At 36.3% G+C, this 15,901-nt stretch overlaps 2 protein-coding genes across 3 annotated transcripts; one reads left to right on the top strand and one right to left on the bottom strand.

Moving 5' to 3' along the window:
- Nucleotides 1-50: 50 nt before the first annotated feature.
- On the top strand, nucleotides 51-2,812 carry LOC112279336 (uncharacterized). Its single transcript, XM_024513683.3, has 4 exons — nucleotides 51-480; nucleotides 930-1,010; nucleotides 1,152-1,976; nucleotides 2,113-2,812. The coding sequence occupies exons 1-4, from the start codon at nucleotides 248-250 to the stop codon at nucleotides 2,279-2,281; spliced, it is 1,308 nt and encodes a 435-aa protein (XP_024369451.1). The 5' UTR covers nucleotides 51-247; the 3' UTR covers nucleotides 2,282-2,812.
- Nucleotides 2,813-6,315: 3,503 nt separating this feature from the next.
- Nucleotides 6,316-8,975, bottom strand: LOC112280428 (uncharacterized). Of its 2 annotated transcripts, none has more exons than XM_073533072.2 (2): nucleotides 8,623-8,975; nucleotides 6,316-8,422 (listed from the first exon to the last, which is right to left on the bottom strand). In XM_073533072.2, the coding sequence occupies exon 2, from the start codon at nucleotides 8,204-8,206 to the stop codon at nucleotides 6,509-6,511; it is 1,698 nt and encodes a 565-aa protein (XP_073389173.1). In that variant the 5' UTR covers nucleotides 8,207-8,422; nucleotides 8,623-8,975; the 3' UTR covers nucleotides 6,316-6,508. The 2 variants fall into 2 exon arrangements, with proteins under 2 accessions (XP_073389173.1, XP_090104762.1); XM_090248636.1 differs by having other exon boundaries at nucleotides 6,316-8,416; nucleotides 8,623-8,956.
- Between the last annotated feature and the right edge of the window lie 6,926 nt (nucleotides 8,976-15,901).

Here is a 15,901-nt window from a genome sequence, read left to right as displayed (position 1 = left end):
TTTGCGCGTACTTAGATACTTCCTCGTCGTCTCATTTCAGACATCGGCCTTTTGTGGAGTTCGTAGTCAGGGTCCGTTGCATTCGAGGCTGCGAGGGTTGGTTGATTGTTAAATTGCGGGCTTGGTAGTTGTTGATTGTCAGCTCAATTGGATACAGGCGAAGTCGGAAAATTGTAGCGTGCAATACATCTTAGACTGTTTGGGAGACTTCAGTGATTGTGTCTTGAGGCCGGACTGCGGCTTAAAAATGATTCTGGAGACGGGGCAGAGGAAGGTCGGCGGCCTGGCAGCCATGTTCGGAGCTCCAGAGCTCGACTTCAAGCGTGCTGCAGTGGACTTTGTGGCGGAGCTCTCACGCTCCCCGCGTGCAGGGAGTGATAGAAAGGCGCTGGACATGACCGACGCGCTCGTGCACGCCGACGAGCTCCCTGTGCCTATGTTCGGAGTTGACCTCAACCTGCGCTGCACTTTTTGGAACAGGTGAGCCCCTTTCGGTCATACCCACTTATTCTTAAGCATTTTTCTGCGAGTCCTCCAGCCTCCGCGCCACACTGTCTGTGTGCCAAATCTCTCGAGTTATACGTCGTGCAAGGGTCGCCGTTTTGGTCAAGCTCTTTGGACGATAGGTCCAGGAATTTTGAAACCTGTAAATAGCTTCTTGTGAGGAACATGATGATTATCCTCGAGAGTGTGCACTGACCCCTACGAATGCACACTCATTGAGGGTTTACTCCGTAATGCCTGGAAGCACTAAAACTTTAGAGCACATGTTTAACTTCTTGGTGAAGTTAGCTAAGTCTCTTGTGGGGAACCGTGAATGAATTTGGTAGAATTTTAAGCTTGCAACTTGAACAATTATTGAGAACGTTTGAGGATTGGGTCTGTCCTACATTTCGAAGCGTATGCTAATGTTTGCTTTCCTATTCCAGTCGCGCTGCCGATGCCACCGGCTGGACGGAGTCTGAGGTTTTCTCCATGCCGAATTTTACGGCTTCCTTGTTTAACAACCAGTGAGTATCTTTCTCAGACTCTACTGTATTTCCTCAAATGATATCATGCTTCAAAGTTTTCCAGCCTTTATCTTGGTTATTGCTCTCGCAGAGCGGGTTTCTTTTCCTAGTTCTAACAAAGCTGGCATTTCGGTTTCTTAGGGGCTGCGAGGAATTATTAAAGGCTGCATGTGAAGGTCGAGAATCTTCTCAGGAGATTTGGAGCCTGAAGAGCAAGTGGAGAAAGGAACTAAATGCATTGCTTTTGGCTAATGCCCGCACAGATAGCATGGGTGCTGTTTGTGGGGTTGTTTGTGTGATAATGCTTCTTAGTCCCCCTCAAATGGAACAATCACTTCTTAACGTGGACTCCACGGCTTGCGCCATGGATCGTATGAGCATCTTGGACTTGGAAGAGGAGTCGCCGAATAGTTGCGGCAGTCCTTGCGGAAGCGAAGACATGTTTCTGGCAGCCTTGGAGCGGCCCTCCTCTCCCTACTTCGACGGTTCCGTCAGAGATGCTATCGATATCTACATGGACCAAGCGACATCTACATCTTTCGAGGCTGAAGACTCCTCTTTCTACTCTCAAGAGCCTGAAGGCTCATCTATTTGTTCTCAAGATTGGTGCAAGAGTGAGCAGAGCATGGGAACCATTCGTGGCGCCGGAATAAACTTGGGACGCAGCTTGACTCAGGTCAGGGCATTGGTGGTTGATCCTAACGTTCGAGGCCGCAAGTCCCTCAGCCTCATGCTCGAGCGCTGTGGATTTGAAGTTTGTTGTGCAAGCAACGAGACTGAAGCTTTAGATTCCTTCGAGCAGAGCATGCAAGACCTCGAAGGCTTCTCTATCGTGTTCGTCAACTTCGACAACACGCGGAGAGAAGATTACGCCCTCGTCCGTCACTTTCGAAGCGCGGAATCTCGTTGCAATAGCTCCGATTTCACGACTCAAACAGTCCTCGTCGCCGTCACAGACCTTGACAGGTACAATTCTACCATTTTTGAGCTCTGGTTCACGGCACTAGTCTCTTTCTTGCTGGTAGATTACTTTGAGTGTGTCATCTATCTGCGTCTTTAGTATCACAAACTGACTAAATATATACCATCTTGTTTCCCACAGGTGGCAAGGCTCGAAACAAAAGAAAGTACCTGCAGGGTTAGACGCCATCATTCACTACCCATCTCGGGTGCAGCAACTTCGTGACACCCTGAATTCTTTGGGAGTTCCAGGCGACAACGTGAACTTCACCAACAGCTCTTGGAACAACCCCCTCGTCCTTGCCAGATAAGACGGATCACAAGTAATCCTTTCTATTTGTAGTGTATTCATCGATTCTTTCAAACAAGGAAACCTGCACAACGAAATCCGAGGCTTCCTTTCGCCTCGGAGTTCAGGTTTTTACATCAGCAGGTGTCGGGTATCCTACTCTGGGGTCTTTCATATTTTTAGCAATTCAACCTGCTCAAAGCCTCCCATTGTTTACCCTTTCTTATACGATATTTCGAAGGAGTTCTTTTTCCTCTATTTGACGTTGCGTTTGAATATCTTTGGGTAGGGAATGTGACTGAGCAACAGAGTTCACAGTCTCGATTTGTTCAGAGCTAGTTGTCTTAGATTTATTTTGTATAACTGGCCGGATAGATCAGTTTTCCCATCTTAAGCTTCGTAATCATGTTCTTTAGATCGATGACTTTTCCTTTTGCAGCATGGGTAGTCATTGCTTACTTCGGCTGTGTACAAAACAATATATTCAGAAATACGTCGGTGACTGGCAAGGTTCGCTCTGCGGGCTCTCTGTCATCTGCGATGAGTTCTCAAATTTTCGGTTTCACCTTCATTTTTTACAACAATTGTGGAATGATCATTCACACACAGGATATATATTTATATTTAAATAAATAAATATATATATATATATATATATATATATGCACACATATGTGTGTGTGTATGAGTGTATGCTCTTTTTATTTATTTTTATTCTGAACACACACATTCAGTTCATTGAAGAGTTATGCGACAAGAGCTCTTTCTATAGGTTAGTGTGCTTGAGCATTTTCAATAATCTCTGATGTCTAAAGATAATGTATCTTTTTCTCTGGTGAAATTGTGCATTGAAGATTTATTCCTGTATTAGAGTCGTGATAAAATACGAACATTGGAAATCTGCTCATGGGCTTTGGTTTAGCGATTTAGAGTAAAATATAATGCTTATTCGACCGATCGAAGCAAACTGAAATTAAGAATCATCTGTTTTACCCTATTTAGCATTATCTAATCATTATGATGAGTGCATGTTGCATTTGCACCGTAGTTTATGATGAATTCATGTTAGATATATAGAACATATTTGATTTTATCAGCATTAACTTCAAGTGTGCAAAATACACATCTGAGTTAAAATAATGAAAAGGATGATCTGTTTCTCAGATCCAAGTGAATGAGAAGGACTTCAAAATCCAGGTTATTTCAAAATGTTTGTACCTTTAGTTTTACGTACATAGTTACATATTTGTATATTTTATCCAGTTATTTAAAATTAAACCATTCATGTGTATATTTAATATACATGTATGTATATATATATATATATATATAGAGAGACTACTGAGTAACGTTTTAGAATGTATTTAAAATACAATGTAACATAATTCTTTGGAGCTATTACCTGACACACATCTACAAGAAGAAGAGAAAAAAGTTGAACATAGTGCTCAGTGTAACATCTTCAATTTTCTTGATTCTAAAATGCTAAGAACCATTTCATGTAAAGAAGAAGGTTAAAAGTTATAAGACAACAATGTAGAGAGAAATTATGGATTAATTTTTTTAAAATTAATACACCAAAAATTGAGAGGAATATAACTCCTTTACAATGTATTAAAATAAAACAATTAAGTAATTAATTAACATCTTCTTTTGGCAAAAATGTTGCTAAAACTTTTATTATTTCTATTTTTAATAAATTTAGTAAAGTATATTGTCAAAATATATCTTAAAGAACTTATAAGGCATAATTAATGGTATTTTAAGAAAAAAAATACTAAATTTATAACTTTTTAGAAGTATTTTTACTAAGGACAAAAGCAAAGGAAGAGAGAGGAACAAATAGCCAAATTTACAATTAATATTATGAGGAACTAGCTTTCATGTATATATTTGAGATTCAAGGATGTAGTCATATTTTTAGCTACACCACTAGATGTTTCCTAAGTTTGAAGATACTAAAAGATTGTCAAGTAGTCCTATCATGCTTTCCAACCACTAAATTATTAAAAAATAATTTAATTTTAATAGGTTTGAATTTGAAAGGACTTATTTGTATATAGTAGTCTATTCTAGAATGAGCCTATATAAAGCCTTGTGATAAGAGTTTTGATATGGTTGTACAAGAAAAGTTTATGTGGATCTACTTAGTTAGATATAATAGGAATTTTATATCGATTTGATACATAATTTAAGATGATTTTAAAGCAAGTCTTGAAAACGTTTTGGTAACTTCTAAGTTGTGCGTCTTTGAATAAAATAATGAAGTTTAAGTACCACAAGGAATGCCATTTTGTAGTAGTATCTTTAACTTCAGTGTGGTTTTAATTAAAGACAATACCAAAGACAAATAGATAAACAATGTACTAATACTATGCTAAAATCTCGCACAAATGCAAAATATCTACTTGTAGTCTTAGCAAACTCTTATTATTATTACTATTATTTTTTTTGTACCCAATTTATTCTATAATATAAATAAATAAATACATATATATATATAGACATATATATAGACATATATATATATATATATATATATACACCCACATACATTTTATAAAAAAATAAAATATCACTTTTCTATATTTTACAAAAATATGAAGTCATACTTATTTTCTATTTTAATATTATAAATTATAAAATTGACATGAAATCTTAAATAATAGGATATAGAATCTTATGTCAATTACTATTATATTGAAGTACTTAATATTTGTATTTGTGAATATTAATACTCTACAAATATAAATTTAGGACATTAGTTGAAGAATTTTGCATAACCAAGAGTTTTAAGGTCCAAAAGCTTACTTTAAAAGGCAATGGTTTAAAAACCTTATAAATTCTTTGCCAGTTTAAGAAAAGTTGTTCTTTAGGAGCCTAGACATTTTGAATATCATTAAAATTTGGATGTTTTGGAATTTTAATAGATATTTAAAACAATTATTGACATATATTTTCAAATTTTTGCAAAAATCACCTTTTGAAAGAGGCCTAATACAAATTTTGGGAAACAACACTATTCATACCTAGTAAATATAACTATATATATATATATATATATATTGTTTCCCATCAATGTATTTTTCTAAATAAAATGCAAACTAAGAAATGCTTCTCAATTTCAACCATCCACAAATGTTGAGAATTTCGACTTATTCCCTTCTCCCTGACACTTTGATTGGCTTAGCTTAATCCAATCAAAGCCAATCAAAGGACCCCTAATATCCTTTATTGAAAGATAAAACTTTGCTGATAATTACTCATTTGTTGAGTTTACTTCCGAAATAAGAAATTGCAGTGTGTTAAACTTATCAACCTTCCAAGCTGAATTCCAGTAGATCTACAATCATGTTCAAAGCAGTTGTATACGTCTTGATCAAGAATATTCGAAACAAGATATGAATCGACATTGCGACTACACATCATTTAAGAACAGTATTCAGTCAACATTCTGAAGAGCATAGAGCTCACAGCAATCACAGTAAAACGCCAGAAATAAAATTATATAAGTTTCAGTCGATGGATTGTGGAGCTTTGTGTGAAGAGAAGTAAGCACCCACTTAGCAGGTCCAGCATGTACAGAGAATATGAGCATGGCAGGGGTTGATATGGTACAAGAACAAGCTTCCAATTTCTCTTCTTGCTCCACGAAGCTGCAGGATATTCGTTTGCAAACATGGCTAGACGAGCGCAATGTAAGCTTTTATCTGTCTACTAACTTATATACAAAAAAAAATGGCAGTAGCCAAGCAATTTATAATGCCACAAGTCATGAAAGCTGACGGAATCACACATCGTGCTTTGATCCCTAGCAACGCCCCTAACCAAGACTGATAAGCAAGCGCCCTAGTCGCAGATATGCTCAAACATGTCACATCTTCACCAGGACCCCTCCTCGGTCCAATGTGTGAAATCCTCATCTCAACTCAAGGGTGGCATATAAATGAATGACACTGCATCTCCATTGAAACTGAACAGAAGGAAGAAGATAAGTTATACAACCTACTTACAAGACAAGAGAACCATGTCAGTGAACAACTTTGATGCGTCCAGTAGCGATGAAAGCACATGTAAGTACAGAACAGAAATATGTGTTTCCAAGATAAGAGCCTTACTTGATCGGACTTCAGTGCACTTGCTAATTGCCATGTACTGGGGTAATTCATATCCCGTGAGATCACATAATGAGACGGGTCGTACAAAGTTCATTCCTTAACAATTATCATTGGATGCTTAAACAATGCACCTACATATCTGCAACAGACCAAAGGTAAGCCTCCATCTCAGTAGCTTGTTTCTCAGCCTTGGCTTTGAACATCTGATTTTCGAATCCGGTGCTTCGGTCTACACCATCCCAGTGGCGTCCTGGTTTGATTCCATACCGATTCATTGGAGCTCCAACTCCTCTTTTCAGCCAACTATGTGCAGGAATATCCTGTGGAATTATAAAACCTGATTCTTTCATTTCATCTGATGCTCCAAAATCCACCAACTCAGCTGCAGGATCCTTCCTTTTGACAAGGTGTGCCATAGGATCACCCCATCGTAATCGCTCTTTGAACATTTTGTCATACTCAGGATCGTCACGAGTTCGTGCAAATGGCTTGTTTTTTTCAGCCTCAAACTCAGCATGTCTCTCTTCAGTTTCTCGTTTCTGTGCTAACCCTTTCCCCCACTCAAGAGGTTTGACTTCAGGTTTGGCTTCACCCTGTTGCTGTCTTAACAACTCCTCTAAACCCTCCAATCGTTTACCACGTTTGTCACGGTATACTGTTTCTGCGGCTCGACCTCCGCCACCCATTTCCTTCAATCTTCTGGCATCTTCCTGCTTCTTCTTCGCAAGTTCAGCAACACGCTCTGCTTTATCTGTAATTAGCCCTGCTTGCCTGCCATCAGTCATTTTTACTGGTTTGCGACCTACATTAGGACTGAGAACTTGCTCAGCAACCCTCCGTCTAGGAGATGAATCAGTTCGTGGCTTCTTCTTTCTTGGAGGAGATATATCTTCAGATTGTGATCGAGATGTCCTCCGAAGAGGACTATCCTGGAAATCAGCACGTGACTTTTTCCTCCTAGTAGGAGATATATCCCGTAACTTTGCTGGGGGTCTTCTTGGAGGTGAGGCATCAGGTGAGTCTGCACGTGCCTTCCTTCTCCTTGGAGGCGAGATGTCTTCCGACTCCACCTGGGTCCGCTTCCTGGGAGGTGAGGCATCAGGAGAGCCTGGACGCGCATTCCTTCTCCTTGGAGGCGAGATGTCTTCCGACTCTACCTGATATCGCCTCCTGGGAGGTGAAGTATCAGGAGACCCTGCACGCGCATTCCTTCTCCTTGGAGGAGAGATGTCTTCCGACTCCACCTGGGATCGCTTCCTGGGAGGTGAAGCATCAGGAGACTCTGCACGCATATTCCTTCTCCTTGGAGGAGAGATGTCTTCCGACTCCACCTGGGATTGCTTCCTGGGGGGTGAAGCATCAGGAGAGCCTGGACGTGAATTCCTTCTCCTTGGAGGAGAGATGTCCTGTGACTGGGATGAGGGGTTCCTCCTGGGAGGGGATATGTCGGGAGAGCCTAGCCGCAATGTATCATCTCTCTGTCCTTTAAGTTCGACATTCTTAGGCTTTCTTTCTACTGTACTCCAACCACTCCCATCATCCCCAATCGACATGTATGGTCGGTGCTGCTTTATCCTCTCCATTTGATGCATGCGCTTCACTTCGACGTCTTCGATCACTTGCGGAGCGTCTATCCCTTCCACCTCTGGCTCGTCCGAGTCCTCGTCGATGGTCTTTTGCCAAGCTGCATCGTTGTCAACTATAACGAGCCCCACCGGCACCTTCACCTGCGCTACCTTCCGCTTCTTCTTTGTCTTCTTAGGTTGTTTGTTGTCATCTTCTCCAACGGACTGATACTTTTTCAAATAATCTTTTAACGACGTTGCCATGACTGCTATATAAAACTAGCCCTGAACCATAAACCGCCTGGAATCAATGCCAAAAATAAATACAAGTTCCTCCCCACACTAAATCACAGATAACAAGCTCAGCTTCGCCGAAGCAGGTGTGATGAATTCGAAGGTGAATTTTGCGGCTTTGCTAGCTCTAAGCTTGTCCTCGACCTGATCCCTTGACTCAAGATTGCCCTTGAGCTTCAACTGCTTCTACACAAAGCAGAGGTCACAGTTAGTACAAACTCCACCTCAGAACTGTGACTGCAGTCCACAACTAAGCCCCTACAATCACACAATTCAATATACGCGTGTCGCCATTACTGTATATACTCCAATTTCGTACACAAACCTCTGCACTTGATCATGTTTTCCAACTCGAATCACAAATCCATCCAAAACCCTATACTTACATTCATGATTAGCAGACCGTGTGGCACGTTTCAGCAGAAATCTGCCAAGAGAAAATCCTCGGAAACAGCCACCACTACATCCTCATCTCTACCACAGCACAGGAAATGAATCCCAGCGTAACAAAAACCTCCAAACCCACGAATGAACGTGCAGTGACGCGAAGCGTACTGCCCTCAGCGTTAAAATTGGGTCCTAGAGCAACATAAGAAGAATCTTTAGTGACCGATTTCAGAACTAGTTTCAAACGGCAACTGAGATTGGACTCCTCAAACCCTAGAGTATCGATCCTTCACCATCACTCCGAAATTACCCACAACCCACATCTCACTCAAATGGATACAGAGGGGGGGGGGGGGGGGGGGGAACCACAAATCAAAAAACGAGACCCGCAGCCTCGACAACACCTCGTTCAATCGGCCCCCAAGGCTTCAGTCGACCGGTGGGAGCCGGTGTAGGGTTTGTGGGTGGAACCGACTAGTGTCGGTGATTTCAATCCCCGAGACTGCAATAAGGAAATGTCTTCTGCGTTCTATGACTCGATGCATACTAAAAACATTATTGCAAAAATGAATGGATAAATAAATATTCTATATATATTTTATATTTATGAATGAGAATGTTAAATAGACTTAAGTTTTTACTGAATTTACCTAACCATCATGAATGATAAAAAGAGAAGAAAAGAAAAGTAAAAACGTCTAGATTCATTTTTTCATTATTGGATCTGCAACCAATAAAAAACAACCACATTTATTACAATTACCATATTCTTCATCAAGAGTAGGTCTACTTAGTAAAAGCATGGGTGTATGTAACTTTCCCTTATATATATATATATATATATATATATTTATATATTTTGAAGGTCTAATTTTGAAGCAAAAGTACATTTGAGGTACAATGGTCATTGAGATTTCTTATGTATTTTTCTTAGAGTAAATGTTTGGAGTGAAAAAATCAACTTTCATATATTTAAAGATTCTTTATGTATATATACTCCTAAAAAACGCATTACAACAAATACACTAATAAGATTTTTTTTATGGAATATTCTATTATATTTTTTGAAGTATAATCATTGATTTAAATTAATTTTGGAAAAAAAAAAAAAAAAAAAAAAAACTTCAAAAGCTTTAGAGATAGCATTGCATTGTTGAAATTTTAAAATTAGAAAATATTTTAATATAGCATTTAAAAGATGAATAATATTTTTTGATTGTGATGCAATATATATATATATATATATATATATATATATGTTTTAGGCAATAAATTAATTTATAAAAAATTTATCAAATAATTATAATTATATATAAATGGTATATATTTTAGACAAAAAATAAAATATTTTAGAGCACTAGTATTTGTTATCTTTAGTAATTTACAACTAAAAGACAAATTCACCAATCAATTTTAAAGAAAAAATAAGAATACCATCAATTACAGATATATATATATATATATATATATATACTATATATAAGAGCAAAGATGAAATCATATAGGTAGATGATGTTACTAGAATTTAACATAGAAGCCTTTTGTAGAGCTTTTTTTGTATATGTATATATATATATATATATATATATATAGGTATTTTATTTATATTATTTTTATTTTCAATTATACAAGTTTTCACTAATTTATATAAATATATATATATGAAAAGTATTTTTTTCAAAAATAATCTCCATTAGTTGTGTAAGCCAAATTATTAAAATATTTCTTAGAAAATCACTTTAATAAGACATATTACAAAAATTATTAAAGAATTTTTTTAAGGTAGATTTTAAATTTTATTTTGTTTCTAAATTTTTAAATATATATATATATATATATATATATTATAGAATATTATGATATTATCTCTCAATGTATGTTTTTGGGTGTTGCTAATGCTACCACAAGTTGTTCTAAATTTGTATTGCATATCACAATGCACTTTATAGAACATTCCTAAGACACACCATAATGGATAATGTGTACATTATTTATGTATATATGATTTAATATTCCATAAAATGTATTATGGTATGTAGTGTAAGTTTGGAGAAACTTGTGGTGGTATTAGCAAAAATTATGATGACATTTGATAGATGACAAGTTATTGTATCAATAGCTAGAATTGTGGTGGCACTAATAACACCCTTATTTTAAGAAGTATTTAATAGATTCTATTTATTGTAATATCATTTGACCACATCAAACTTTATGTTATTAATTTATCATCTAATCTCCTTGAATTTATATTAAAATTATATTTATTAAAAATACATAAAATAAAAAATTAGTGATTTATTTATAAATAAAAATTTATTTCTTCTATATGTAATTTTACATAAATATTCATTTATATGTCTCTTTTTATATTTTTCAACATGTATATATATGTGAATATATATAGGAGAATGATAAAATAAACCAAATTTTTATTAAAGTGATCCACCTTATCTTAACCATCATTGCATCCTTGCAGCATCCATCTTTGTTCTCAGCTCAAAGAATAGAGGTTGAGAGGCCATTCCCTTGTTCCTTGAATCATGTTGCATCAAAAAGCCCATTCCTTGCTCACTCAATAGTAGCCCCTTGCAGCTTGACTTGTATTATACACTATCCATTAGTAACCCTACATTGTTATTTCTCTTCACAAGAAGTATAGTACCTGATTTCCATTGAAGAAGCCTATGCAACAACTAAGTGGGTTGCAAAAAACGGGAATGCAATTGGTATTGATAGCTCAAAGCTTGCAATTTGTGGAGACAAGATGGGTGGCAATATATCCATTGTTGTGATCATCATATGCAAGGAACAAGGCGGCCCTAAGCTTTGCTTCTAGTGCTTATTCTACCTAATCATCGATGCATCATTTGATATCAAATTGTATAAGGAATTTCATAATGGGCCATCACTCACTGTTCAGGTCATGCATGTTCAGGTCATACAGTGGTTCTGAGATTAGTATGCATTGGATTATAGTGTATGAAAGGAGCCGAGTGCTTCTCCATTAAAGACACTAATGGAAGTATTTAAAGGCATGTTCTCGGCTCTAGTTATAATTGGTGAATTTGATGTGCTGCAAGATAAGAGGGAAAACTTCTTCACAAATGCTCTTGCTCAAATGCATGCTGTAAAGGCAGCCATTGCTTAGGCTTGTGAGTGTCTTAAGAATGCATTCAAGTGAAACCTACCTTTCAAGTTATTGTTGTTTATTAATCAACTAATTATTCATTGCCTCTTGATAATAAGAAATGTCAATTTTAAATTATAATTTACTCAAAATTTACTTTTTTTAGGGCAAGAATTTTATTTTAATCCCATTAAAAGATTTTTTTGATATTTACAATGGAAAAAGGTTAAAAAGCTATTGAAGTAATAGTTAGGTTCCGCAAGTCTAGTCCAAATAATTATTTACCATGGTGCTGCTTGAAACATAATAATCCACGCTAATGGAAAAATTTGAGTGTATAATAATTATTTTTGTCATGGATACATTATATAGGAGACCAAACAAGAAGTTGAATGGAAAACTTTTATCAAGAAAGCTTATAAGAACTTGATTAAAGTAAATGAGTACAAGATCAATACCAAGAAAAGTGAGTTAGAACTCCTAAAGATATATTATTGAAACGGAGGAACTCCTTAGCCTCGACTTCAATATATATAGGTATTAGGAAGCTTCTTGAAAAGTTTCTATGTTGCTTGAAGATGAAGCAATCTTAAGAAGCTTCTTGAGAAGTTTCCATATTACTTAAAGTTGAAACAATCTTGAGAATCTTCTCAAACAACTTCCTTAATCCTCTTAGAATTTTCTAAAATTTGATAGAATATTCTAAAAACTATCTAGAACCTTCTAAAATATTCTGAAAATCTTTCTAAAAGCTTATAGAATCTTCTAAAACCTAATCAAATATTTCTAGAATCTCCTTAGTGGATGTCCGTAATAATTTTGGAACTAGTTCATGAAAGAAATAGGAAATATGAAAGCATGTTTTAAGTGTGATGCCTACTTCCATTCTAATTGCAATATGAAACTTTAATTGGAGTTGCAAAGCTCATTTCATGTTAAGAATGTAATCGAAGAATTCACAATCATTCCAAGTTTTATTTTTCTTTCACATAAAATTAAAAAAATGCATGAGTGTCATTTTACAATTAAGCAACTGCTGTTATTCACAAAAGTTGTCTAATCTATCCATGGTATTCAAAGATTTCTTAGAGATAGATTAAGTTTAGACTATAGCAGTAGTATCCTTGTTATAATGTAAGAAATTTGTATGTCAATAAACGATATAAGTTAGATATTTTTATCATTTTAAAACAAGAAAGCACATGATGAAAAGAATAAAATTAGATGGTTTAGTCATATTCTTTTCTATAAAAATTTGTTCAAAAAAATGAATAAAAATTGAAAAGTCAATTGTAACATAAGCTTGAATGAAATATGTGTAGAAAGATTACAAATACATTACAATTTCCAAAATTCAGTTCAAACTATCAACAACATTCAAATTTTATCTTTCTTAGCCATCTATTTTTTGTGATTATTTGATGTCACTTTCTTTACAATTAACCCAAATTTTGCCTCTCAAACCAAATATTTTCTTTATTTTTAATATTATAACTCCAATCAAGTTGAAAGAACCAAATGCTACAAATATATAAAAATAAAAGTATTTGACTCAAAGACATATTTTATAGTGCAAAATATTGGAACTAAACTCAAAGCATGTTGTGCTATGTTAATATTCATAAACAACTAAAAAGAAATTTGTATACATATTGATAAGCTATACATAGAAAAATGCTCTAAATCTAAGTTGTAGTGAGTAGTGGATTTAAAATTAACTTCTTCTTTTATTTGTTCTTCATCTTGAAGGGAGCTTAGTTATAGAAATAACAAACAAAAGAGCTTAACAGATCCATATTCCCTTTGAAATCCATATTCCACATGTTGAAGAAATCCATGTTGTTCCTGTTTGAGAAATCAAAGCTTTTGTTTATCAAAATTTATATCACAAACAAGTTGGTGTCAATAAAGTGATTAAGATATAAAAGTCTTATGTTGCTTATGATCCATAGTTCATCAACAGCGTTGAATAATTACAATTGGATAAATTTATGAATTTTTGCTTATAATTTGTATGCTTTGGTTTAATTGTTGGATCTAAATTTTATAGCTTTGCTAAGCTGCCATGAATTTTGAGTCAAATTAGTGATATTATTGAAATGAAGATGGAAGGTGGGAGGTCGAGTTAGTTATAAGAATTAGAGGGACGGGGGGGGGGGGGGGGTACTAAAAATGAGAAAAACATTGGAAACATGGACAATACTTGGGAATGGAGTATGGTTGAGAATAGGGATGGAAGCTGCAAAGATGCAATGGTGGTTAAGATAGGATAGGTTGCTTTGGTAAAAATTTGGATTGCTTTATCATTCTCCTAAATTTATATATATATATATATATATATATGCACATTACATTCAATAATCTATTGTTACAATTTGAAAGTGTAAGTTAAAACGATTAGGTGATTTTTTTTAACAATAATAATATAAAACAATTTTTATGCTAAACTATATTTGTATGTATGTATGTATGTATGTATGTATGTATGTATGTGTATATATTTATAAAATCAAGTATATTTTCATAGTAATATACTTATAAATAATGTAATTTTGCAAATGATATTTTTTTCTACCTCCAGACATTTGAATTCTTAAAATACAAGATCAATCCTCTAAATCTTAAAACACCAAATGTAAAAGGCTTTTATTTCTGGAATTAAAACCAGACAATTAAAGGTAGTTTTCTTGATTCTTTTTTTGAATTTTTAGCGAAATATTTGAATCCCAAACAACCCCAAACAAAAGACAACACCCTTTCTGTTCTGAATATAATGCAACTTCTGAATTACCTCCTTATTTACTTAATTATCGACGAATAACCGAGTGTATTGGTGAGCACATTATTGTATTGTGTTGATAGTCGAGGCAAGATAATCACACTTAGTACTTCTGCATCTAAATAGAATTAGAAGAGAACCTGTTCTCTTAGTCACAGGAAGAATTCTTCTACTTTGAGAGCAACTTATTAACAACTCTTGTGGTGGTTTTTTAAAGTTGCAATATCAATACGTAAATATTAGAAACCTGCAATGTTGAGCACAAAAAAACCTTCTAAACAAATGAATTAATTTTTTATACAAATTATTTTTTGAATAGGCTCCAGCACTAGATGAACTGCACGCTACGACATCGAAATCGACCACCAGAATAATTCTATGACCAGAGTCGGCATTTCTCTCCAATTATAGGAAGCCTCGATTTTGCAGAGAAATGTGTGTGTTTCCAGGTTCAGATTCAGCACAGCTTGGTCGTTTCGATCAGATAATTAGATAAAGGCGACGTTTTCCCGCCAGTTTCCTCGAATAAATACTCATGCTGATCGAAACAAACGTCCACTTGTTGCAGAAAGTACTCCTACACCATCTTGTGCTTGTTTCTCTTCGCCGATCTGACGCATGAGCTCGCCATCGTTGCCCTGCACACACATCACTCTGGCTCATCGCCACCATCGCCTTCGAGGATCCGCTCTTGAACGCATGCCTGGTCCTCGGACGATAGTGGGTGTTGAATCGACATGGGGGTAAAATCCATGCCAACATCGATCTAGAGTCGTGACTCGTGGTACCGTCCCCTGCAGGAACGCTGCGAAGCAGGGAGCCAGAGTTGGGATGACAGGAGATGCCTGGACGTGGTGTTAGTCGAATGTGATGCACTGCGCTCTCGCTTGATTCTCTTGAAAGCGTGACCATCTGCACTTCGTTCCAGACTTTACTCTGGAATATTTCGAAGCTTTCGGGGATGGTCGTATTTGGAGAAGGCAGGTTTCTGTGTGGATGGAAACCGAGCCATCACGGCGACCACCGCACAAGTGCAATCTGTACCCTCCAGCCTGCACGCTCATGTCTGGCGATTTTGAGCATGGGCGTGACCGGCACGCAGGAGAGATTCCGAGAGCGACTTTGATGTGAATGAGAGCTGCAGTCGACTTGTTGACATGGAGCATGGTAAATTAGCAGTACAACTGAGTCACGGGCGTCGAATTCGCAAGTCATCAGCGGGGCAGTCAATGCTAGGAAAGGCTTTCTTCACAGCTTGTTTGGCGGCGTCGACGGCCTGGAAGCTTGGAGTCTCCAGTTGAATTGAAGTGCTTGCTCTGTGTTGGATCCACGTAGCAGAATGGAACCATCGCAGCCCTGAGTGCGCAAAACA

This window comes from Physcomitrium patens, chromosome 3 (genome assembly GCF_059467195.1).
Source record: "Physcomitrium patens ecotype Gransden chromosome 3, ASM5946719v1, whole genome shotgun sequence".
NCBI classification, from domain to species: domain Eukaryota; kingdom Viridiplantae; phylum Streptophyta; class Bryopsida; order Funariales; family Funariaceae; genus Physcomitrium; species Physcomitrium patens.
Note: the sequence above shows the minus strand (reverse complement) of the source record. Positions and strands in the feature narration are given on the sequence as shown.